Genomic DNA, 8,645 nt, shown 5'->3' on the forward strand with positions numbered 1-8,645 from the left:
ACGCCCACAGACACGCCTCTAAAAGAAAAATGTATCTCCTCTTAGCGCTGTTGTTTCTCTTCCTTGTACAGAATGATTGTCAGGAGCTGTTTCTCACTATTAGAGAGGAGGAAAATGGCCAGGAATTAAGTGAAAGTAACAACATTAGTAGTAGAATTGCCGAAATGTATCAAACCACCACATACTCTAATAGCTCTAGTCGTTGTATTTGTCAAGCTGTACAAGGAGAAAACTCACTGCTGGAGTACACTAGCAACATAGAAAGCTGTATATCTGATCCATATAATTCCAGTGCTCTAGGTGTCTGTTCTTCATTATTTTTCAAAAATGCCACATATAGTACCATGTATCGTATTGAAGTAAAGGACGCATCATCTGATAACTCAAGCCGGAGGACAATGACTGTCACTCAGTTTTGTGATAAAATGGAGTCGGTTCGTGAGTCTTTGGCAAAATTTGAGACTCTTCTAGCGCAGACTCTTGTCTGTGTCTATTTGAACACTTGCGATGATAAGAACTTCTGTTTAGTGAGTTAATGATCAATACACATCCACCGCCATATTTTATTGATATTCTTTTTTAATTTTATAGATATCTTACATTAATTGGTTGTGCATGACTCAACTGGATCTCTATAGGAACAGTAGTACAAGCAATAGAAGCAGTAGGGAATCAGCAGATTTTGGTATCGAGAGTGATGGTACACAGTATAATCCTGTAAAGCCCTGCTATGGGGTCTGTACTAACGTTCTTAGAGACTGTCCTTACTATTTGCCATCCAGCTATCAGCATGCCACCATTAACAATGAAGGTGAATATTCTTACGTTACAATGGAGTACGTGTATGGAGGATATCCGGCATTTGCATGTCCTGGATCATGTGAGTCTCGATTGTTTTTGTGTCAATTTCATTGTAGTCTATGTGCATGTACATGTAATTGTTATTGCACTATCATCATCATCTTTATTATTATTCATTTCTTTAGCTTCTGTAAGTGATGAAAAATCAAATTCAAGTTATGGTACTGAGTCTAATTGCATACTCGTAGGAGAGAGTGGTGCTCCATCAAATCGTATGAGTTTTCTAATGATGCTAGTAACTCTTACCCTCTTAAACATATTGATGTGACGTGTTTTGAACCATTTTAATTTTTGGAATCATTTTAAATCATTTTTTGTCAGAAATAATAATTATTATTAGAACCTCCTATGGTCATTCACCTCTCATTATCATAATAATTATTAATTTATTATTACAAAGATTGTGTGCTGTGTTAGTCTCTGAAGCCTCCTCTGTCTCTCTTAAACGGAAGAGTGGTCGATGATAATGTTGATACTTCCCAGTACAAGCTACGAGAAAGGAACTGTTTGCTTAGCATCATTAAAGCCACCAGTTGTATGGCGATAGTTCCAATGGTCACTACCTATGGAACAATAATGATGATGACAGGATGAACATGTACATACATAAAATTAATGAAAATGTAAGATATGGTTCATGATTTACTAGCTACTATAGTCTCTTGATAATAGATAATTAAATTGCAATATGCAAGACAATTGCTCCATTAGAGCTACAATAGTATTTTGAAGTATTTATATATATATAATAAAGAATTAAAAACTCAATTTGATGGTTGGAAATTTTTATTCATGAGAAAAGTACTGATAATTGTAATAATGACTGACTCTGTGTCTCCAGTATTCTGGCAGTACCATTGCAATTAACATCAGCATAGGAAACGATAAGAACCAAAGATAACAAATCTAAGAGATAGATATTACTATTATTGTTGTTAATTTTTTGGGAAAATATCTCACAATAGCGAATGCTTGATAGAAATCTTTCCGTAGTGTACTCCTCTCTTTAGAGAGGGTAGATTGAAGGTTGTATCCAAAAAGGACGGCTAGTATGATCCTGAGACAAACCAGCAGAAACCCAGGAAGATTCTCATGGACGTGATACGTGTAGTGACTCTCCTCATAAGATTGCTCCCATAAAACCAGTATGACCTGTCATAAGAGGCCGTGTTATCATGTTAATATTGAAAGAACAATTATAATTATTATCATACGTTATGTAGCACACTAGGTGAGATGTACCATAATCTTAAAATTTATAATAGTACAAGCTTACTTCAGCACCTCCGACTAGAGCAATAATTCCAAGCTGCCCTTTGTTGTTAACAGGATGTGGTATGACTTGGCCTAGTGTCCATCCCATTGACATAGAGAGTAACATGCAAATCATTATCATCTGCGATACCACATCTAGTACTGATACATGTCTCTGTTACAAGTGTAAAGAAGTATTGTTGATCTTACTTTCGGATAACGTTTCACAAGCTGAACTTCCTTCACCGTCATTCTTAAATCTAATGTAAAAGTATTAATGATGAATATATATATTTTTAATTTCAATTTTACTAACATCCATAAGTTGATGAACATAAAGAAAGCTGACAAGAAGTGGACTGCTATAGCAACAGATAACACTTGTAGAACCTAGAGCATAATGTACTGCTGATATTGACCCAAAAAAATTTACTTTTTCCCAGCAAATTTCCCGGAAAAAATTAAATTAGTGATTTCTCAGAAAAATTAATTCTTCCCGGCAAATTTCCCGGGAAAAATATTTTCTCGACAAATTACAAATCACCAATTGATTAATAACTAACTTCATGCATTGGGCCACCTTTCTGGATTGATTGCCACACACGTCTAGCAAAATACGCAATCCCTCCAATATAAAATAAAATTAATAATGTGTACATCGTTAGTAGCCCTAGAGTAAAATGTGATAACAAGTATTATAAGTCTGAAAACACCATTAATAACACTAATAAAGAGCTTTATATAGTTTCTAAATTTTCTACACTATTAGGTTCGTGCATGTATCAGATTTCAGTACCAAAACTTGAATATTTAAAGTTACTTACCTTTTTCATCTTCACCAAAATGGTCATTAGCATTCCCTTCTGAGTCAGGATTGAGGAAAGTCAATGTATAGCCAATAAACAGGTCCTCAGTGGGTGGGGATTCATCACACGTGTTAGGATCAGCATATACCACATACCAGAAATGAGGTCTGAGCCACTGATTGACTAACTGCTGCCCTCTTGTAGCTGATATGCCAACTAGATCACACAAAAATGCAATAATAACAATAATAATAATAATAATGTTAATAATAATAATAAATAATAATAATATTAATAATGTAGAAGCTCGTGTAGAAGTGATAATAGACATACCAGAAAAACGAGCTTTAGCAATCTTGTTACGACAATCTGTTTCAGCTAGAGAATCAGACCAATGATCATCCAAATAGAAATACCAACGACCATTGGAAGAAATATTTGTCTCGTATTCAAATAATGCTCTCCTGTCTATACAATACTTTAAAATGCTACTAATTATTATTATTTTTAAAACCCACCATGGAAGCAAAATTTAGTAATGAAGGTTCCATTTTCGCTCCATGCTTGTCCTGAGCTGACGACTCCTGCAATAACTTTGGCACGAGTCTCTATAAAGAGAAAATGGAGTAGAGCTACAACCAGGAAAATCCAAGAGAAGGCCATGTCATTAATGATTTCACAATGGAAGTTCAAGTTCTCTTTATATTCTTGGTATCTACTCTGTGATTGTGGGTTCGGTCGACAACACCTACAAAGGTGTGGTCACATAGATCAGATCCAGATGGGATTATAAAGCCCTTGCAAGTGCAAAAGATAAGACTGTAGTACAAGTTGACCCAGTTACTGTCCACTCGGTACTGAGAGGACAAAGTGTTGTAAATCAGGGAAGGAAAATCTCGGTGAAAGTTTGACAGTGATGGCTGAAGGTACGGGCTAGACTACAGACCATTCACACGTGTTGTGCTAACAATAGAAACCATGTAGAAACTGAACTGTTCAATTTTAGGTGTTACCATGGAGGCCTATGTATCCTTGGCGACTAATAATGACTACTGCCACGGAGCCATTGCCCTGGCCTGCTCCCTTCGATTGACAAACACTAGTCGTAAACTCTGTTTGCTCATTTCAGAAAAAGTTACTGTTGATATGAGGTGAGGAAATTAATCAAAGCATCATCAAGCAAATGAAATGATAAAGTTTAAAGAATAAAAATGATAAAAAGAGAGCAATGATGCGTTCCTTTGTGTGGCACACCTGCATGTGCAAGTTGTAGTTTTTATATGATATGCAAAAATGGTCATTTGTTAATGAACCACACACACTAATGTTTCCTGAATTCATACAAGAAACAGCTAGTAGTGGAATTGGTAAGGGTTAGGACTTGAACTTTAGAGTTGATATATATATATATATATTATACCACTTATTATTGATTATTAAATGTATAATCATTGTACTTTTATTTTTGCCTTGCTTACTTTTTCTTATTAGAGAGAAGCTAGAGAAGGTATGGGATGAAATGATTGTCATTGAAGAGATAACGAGTGGAGACGAAGAGAAGCTAGCGCTTATAAAAAGACCAGAACTTGGCGTTACATTTTCTAAGCTACACATCTGGCGTTTGGTCCATTATTCCAAATGCGTCTTCCTTGATGCCGACACTTTAGTCCTAACTAATGTTGATGAATTGTTTGAAAGAGAAGAAATGTCAGCTGCTCCAGATATTGGCTGGCCCGATCTCTTTAACTCTGGAGTGTTTGTCTTTAGACCAAGTCTAGAGACATTTGCCTCACTTTTAGAGCTTGCTGATAAAGAAGGCAGCTATGACGGCATGTACATTACATAATAAACATTTAGTAAATCCTTTTTTTAATTTTAGGAGGCGATCAAGGTCTTTTAAATTTATACTGGAGAGATTGGTCAATACGTGATGCACCTTATAGGCTCCCTTTCACGTATAACGTTGTAGCCAATATCACCTATAGCTACCCACCAGCTTTTTTACGGTACAAAATGTCTGATTGTAATCATAATCTTATCTTTCCCTTTCTTGTATTAGTCATCGAAAGGACATGAAGATAATTCATTTCCTCGGTGCCATTAAACCCTGGCATCATCGCTACATACCGAGCGATGGGTCCATCATAATGCACCCAGGGGCAGACCAGTCCCACTATGGAGCTGAAGAGTTCATTAGGAAGTGGTGGGAGATATATCATAAGCATCATTCTCTATTGGGCCCACATTTAGCTGGTGAAATCGAACATCATGTAAGCGGTAGCTCTATGCTGTATAGCTGGCCACAAATTTGCCAATTAAAACAGCAATTTGCCAAAATCCCCTCCTCTAAAATTACCAGCTATACAGTGATGGATCAGTTACTCTACACAGTAGTAGATTTTTTTAATTGAATTGAGTTAAATGTACAAATTGCATGCAGAATGAGGTGGTCTGCCATTTACACTGTACATGTACAAGGAGGGAAATGCTCTCCCTCTGTTACTGTATGTTATGATCATGTGATTCCATGCTGTCTATGTTTTGTAGGAGCTCTCTTCTCCTTTTCAACCATCAGATGGTGAAAGGAAGGCTTCATGGGAGAGACAGGCTCCGGATTATCACGGGGTGGATCAGTCCGATAGCGTTATGGCTCACATTAAGTCTCAGGTGGACTGATGATATTCTAATTGACAATTTATTAGCAAGAGTACATTCTAGATACTGTTAATAGTCTTTCTTTTTTGCTTTGTGTGTAATTTTTACATCATTGTCCTTTTGCTGCCGTTATTATTAATTTTTATTGTACTTCAAAGCATTATGGTGGGTAGGGTGGGTATGCCCCTGCTCATTAACTCCTTATTGATCATTTTGTGTGGCTTCTAACCTTGCTGCTGGGAGGCTTGCTGCCGTCAGCCATCTTTATTTTAGTTTTAAACTGAGAGGAGATACAGGGCTGCGGTTCACGGAGGAGTCTCAAGTTCTACCACACAACCACTTGTCTTTGCCATCCTCGTATAGTGTTGTCTTTCTTGCCTCCCTTCTCTCTCTCTTTGTCTAGTAAAGAATGTTTCTTTTGGTGTGTTCGTTGTCATCAGAATGCCCTGTCTATTATTGTTGATGGATAATCCACAAGAGAGGACAATGATGGCCGCCAGTGACAATAGGGTAGCCACTGAACCTCTTGGTAGTAGTCCAGCCAAGGAACGGGCTACCACAACCACTCGAACTTCTTACGACGAGACTGTGGCCGTGGCCATAAAGGCCGCCGTCCCTCCCGTCCTCTCAGAAGAAAGCCTAGTGACTGGCAGTGCCTTTGAAATCACTAGTATCTCTCAGCTCCCCGAAGATAACGATGACAGTCATTTAACGGTCTCAAAGGACCAAGAAGAATTACAAAAGTCTTTACTGGAGGTTGGTCGGAGTTCTAACCACTTGAGTACCAGTAGCACCGAGTCTGAACCAGATGATGTCCCAATCGCGGCAGCTCCTGGTGCCATGGAAACTGTAAATGCCTCAACAAGACAACACATTGACGCTTCCCTCCCAATCAATCCTTCCCCAAAGTCTGACATTGCCGTCCCGTCAAACGGTCCTGCGGCTCCTCAGAGTCGCTTCAGACGTGTTAATCATTACGTGCGTGGGCGTTGGAAGGTACGGGACTCTTTTGAACCGGAGGAGAGGCCAGAGAGCGAAATGAAGATGGCTCCATCTCGGATCGTCTCTGACCCAAACACTACGTCTCCCTCTGTAGCACGCAAGACGACTCATCAGCTTCAGAACAAAACCTCGCTGAGTTCTGTTGAGCACAGCGAGTCTGACGACATCAGTGAGCTACCGCAGGTAGCCACGAGTGGAACAGCAACCGAGTCCATACATTCCTTATCAAGGACAGGGAGTATGTCCTCAGTTAGGGAACTCGGGCCTCACGAAGACGCAGAGTCAATGGGCAGCATGCCTATGTGTGGACCTACTCCAGACATACAACCCACTTCAAGCCTTCTTTATCGACCTACTCTCCTCTGCCATTGTGATGAGTGCAGGTATGCCTCTGTCTTTGTGGTGTTATAGTGATTACTCATTGATTTCATGTGTGTCCTAGACCTGTCCATTATATCATCACTTTGTCTATTTTGATTTGATTCCCTGGGTCAAAGAATGTTCATACACTCAATAATTAAGTGTGTGCTTGTGTGTGTACATAATAATCCATGCTTGTTTTATATTGCCTCCTGGTATGTTTTTTATTATAATTATCTTTAATATCAACCCCATCGTTGCATTATGATGTTAAGGAATGAGATAACTCTCTGTGTGTCCTCCATTACGTATGTACTTTATTTACTTGAGTTTGTTTTCTTTCTCTTGTGTTAGCAGTGGCCCACAGGATAAATCTCCTCAAGAATTTCAGCATACATTAGAGGCTGCGGTGGTGAGTGTTTCTCATGCATCCACATCCTCCTCCTATTTTGAACTGGGAATAATGATTTATCACAGTACAGCTAAATCATATTTGATTTCATAACATCCCCTCACTCTCCTTTACTATCATGTCTCTCTTTTTCTTCCTGTAGTGTCACTTACAGTGTCAAATATCTCTTTTCCAACAAGCTGCATCTAACAAACTTTTACAAGAGCGAAACAAATTGTTCAAGGAGAACGAGCGATTAAAGGAACAGATGCACTTAATGGAACAAGAGCTAGAGCAGCTAAAGTCTCGTCACACTGACAATCCTCCTACTTCAAGCCCCTAGTACACTCAAACTAATACGTGTAGTAAATGTGTGTCATTTGTATACTAATTTATATATGTATCTATGTTTTAGATTTTTAGGTGGACTCATCTCTCCCTAATGTATTTTCATACCTTATGTTACTCCTCCTCATCCTCTTATCTCCCTCTCTATAATGTGATCAATTTTAAATTCTACATTTTCATAAAATTTTAGTTTTAAAATGTACACAAGAATAATAAATATTATTATTCACTCTTATTTATTTCAAACATGCACTCTCTCATTATTCAGCGTTGAGTTTGTTGTATGAAGTTTTTCTTGATCTTAATCCAGGAGGAGGGCAGGGCGGTCCTTTAAATAGACCCTCGACCTGTTCCAGTGTCTTCCCTTTTGTTTCTGGTAGAAGTAGAAATATGAACAACCAGCCCAACAAAGCCAGACAGACGTACAGGCTAAATGCTCCATAACGAGTTAAGTATTGTGTTAAGTGGAGGAATGTAATGGAGACCAGTAAATTAGACGTCCAATTTGTTGTTGAAGATAAAGAATTCCCAATGCTACGTGCCCAATTAGGATATATCTCAGCATTAACAGTCCATGGTACTGGCCCCATACCAGGAGCAAATGATACTATATACATGACTAATGCTATCATTGCAAGCCAAGAGAATGTGTTTGGACAACTTGAATGTACAGTACCATATTGTGCTATATCATTTGGGGGAAACTGTCCAAAGGTTAGGAAAGAACTATCACAAGTTTCATTGTCTTGATGTAAGACAATAGAGTCAGGTATCCAGCACTTGCCTGAATTGGTTGTCCATTCACGATTAACACAAAATCCATTTGATTCTTCCTGGCCATATGTGGCATTGTAGGGAAATAGACAATAGAAGCAATTGTCCTGAATAACACAGTCATCACAACTGCTGAGGGAACAGGTGTTAGTTGGACAAGAAGGTTGAGTGGTTGTATGAGCAAAATAGAAAGC

At 38.3% G+C, this 8,645-nt stretch overlaps 5 protein-coding genes across 6 annotated transcripts in view; 3 read left to right on the plus strand and 2 right to left on the minus strand.

The window, feature by feature from the left end:
- Window positions 1–14: 14 nt before the first annotated feature.
- Window positions 15–1,227, plus strand: LOC100637743 (uncharacterized). Its single transcript, XM_003383631.3, has 3 exons — window positions 15–527; window positions 592–880; window positions 987–1,227. The coding sequence occupies exons 1-3, from the start codon at window positions 30–32 to the stop codon at window positions 1,127–1,129; spliced, it is 930 nt and encodes a 309-aa protein (XP_003383679.1). The 5' UTR covers window positions 15–29; the 3' UTR covers window positions 1,130–1,227.
- A 20-nt stretch (window positions 1,228–1,247) lies between these two features.
- LOC100635764 (integral membrane protein GPR180-like) lies at window positions 1,248–3,607 on the minus strand. Its single transcript, XM_020008661.1, has 10 exons — window positions 3,440–3,607; window positions 3,255–3,389; window positions 2,940–3,137; window positions 2,679–2,785; window positions 2,432–2,505; window positions 2,326–2,375; window positions 2,138–2,277; window positions 1,822–2,013; window positions 1,690–1,767; window positions 1,248–1,424 (listed from the first exon to the last, which is right to left on the minus strand). The coding sequence occupies exons 1-10, from the start codon at window positions 3,582–3,584 to the stop codon at window positions 1,275–1,277; spliced, it is 1,269 nt and encodes a 422-aa protein (XP_019864220.1). The 5' UTR covers window positions 3,585–3,607; the 3' UTR covers window positions 1,248–1,274.
- A 79-nt stretch (window positions 3,608–3,686) lies between these two features.
- LOC100635890 (glycogenin-1-like) lies at window positions 3,687–5,715 on the plus strand. Its single transcript, XM_003383700.3, has 6 exons — window positions 3,687–3,847; window positions 3,928–4,072; window positions 4,413–4,750; window positions 4,801–4,927; window positions 4,981–5,191; window positions 5,469–5,715. The coding sequence occupies exons 1-6, from the start codon at window positions 3,838–3,840 to the stop codon at window positions 5,595–5,597; spliced, it is 960 nt and encodes a 319-aa protein (XP_003383748.2). The 5' UTR covers window positions 3,687–3,837; the 3' UTR covers window positions 5,598–5,715.
- A 95-nt stretch (window positions 5,716–5,810) lies between these two features.
- On the plus strand, window positions 5,811–7,937 carry LOC105316531 (flocculation protein FLO11-like). Of its 2 annotated transcripts, none has more exons than XM_011411479.2 (3): window positions 5,811–6,961; window positions 7,293–7,350; window positions 7,493–7,937. In XM_011411479.2, exons 1-3 carry the CDS (start codon window positions 6,018–6,020, stop codon window positions 7,670–7,672), a joined length of 1,182 nt encoding a protein of 393 aa, XP_011409781.2. In that variant the 5' UTR covers window positions 5,811–6,017; the 3' UTR covers window positions 7,673–7,937. The 2 variants fall into 2 exon arrangements, with proteins under 2 accessions (XP_011409781.2, XP_019864230.1); XM_020008671.1 differs by having other exon boundaries at window positions 7,296–7,350.
- Window positions 7,837–8,645, minus strand: part of LOC100636017 (proton myo-inositol cotransporter-like) — a 3,622-nt gene continuing 2,813 nt past the window's right edge. Inside the window, exon 5 of the mRNA XM_020007919.1 lies at window positions 7,837–8,641. Coding sequence (XP_019863478.1) covers window positions 7,938–8,641 — 704 coding nt within the window. The 3' untranslated portion in view covers window positions 7,837–7,937. The remainder of the gene's footprint in view (window positions 8,642–8,645) is intronic.

This window comes from Amphimedon queenslandica, unplaced genomic scaffold (assembly GCF_000090795.2).
Source record: "Amphimedon queenslandica unplaced genomic scaffold, v1.1 AMPQUscaffold_13508, whole genome shotgun sequence".
Lineage (NCBI taxonomy): Eukaryota > Metazoa > Porifera > Demospongiae > Haplosclerida > Niphatidae > Amphimedon > Amphimedon queenslandica.

Bases quoted from the DNA above. Each gene is read 5' to 3' on its own strand.
- LOC100637743 (XM_003383631.3), top strand. From the start codon at position 30: ATGTATCTCCTCTTAGCGCTGTTGTTTCTCTTCCTTGTACAGAATGAT. The intron at 528-591 runs GTGAGTTAATGA...TTAATTTTATAG, and splicing joins ATGATAAGAACTTCTGTTTA to ATATCTTACATTAATTGGTT. The intron at 881-986 runs GTGAGTCTCGAT...TCATTTCTTTAG, and splicing joins ATTTGCATGTCCTGGATCAT to CTTCTGTAAGTGATGAAAAA.
- LOC100635764 (XM_020008661.1), bottom strand. From the start codon at position 3,584: ATGGCCTTCTCTTGGATTTTCCTGGTTGTAGCTCTACTCCATTTTCTC. The intron at 2,506-2,678 runs GTTAGTTATTAA...ATTATGCTCTAG, and splicing joins AAGGTGGCCCAATGCATGAA to GTTCTACAAGTGTTATCTGT. The intron at 2,014-2,137 runs GTAAGCTTGTAC...CTCTTATGACAG, and splicing joins CTCTAGTCGGAGGTGCTGAA to GTCATACTGGTTTTATGGGA.
- LOC100635890 (XM_003383700.3), top strand. The intron at 4,751-4,800 runs GCATGTACATTA...TTTTAATTTTAG, and splicing joins TAAAGAAGGCAGCTATGACG to GAGGCGATCAAGGTCTTTTA. The intron at 4,928-4,980 runs GTACAAAATGTC...TTCTTGTATTAG, and splicing joins TACCCACCAGCTTTTTTACG to TCATCGAAAGGACATGAAGA.
- LOC105316531 (XM_011411479.2), top strand. From the start codon at position 6,018: ATGCCCTGTCTATTATTGTTGATGGATAATCCACAAGAGAGGACAATG. The intron at 6,962-7,292 runs GTATGCCTCTGT...CTCTTGTGTTAG, and splicing joins TGCCATTGTGATGAGTGCAG to CAGTGGCCCACAGGATAAAT. The intron at 7,351-7,492 runs GTGAGTGTTTCT...TTCTTCCTGTAG, and splicing joins ATACATTAGAGGCTGCGGTG to TGTCACTTACAGTGTCAAAT.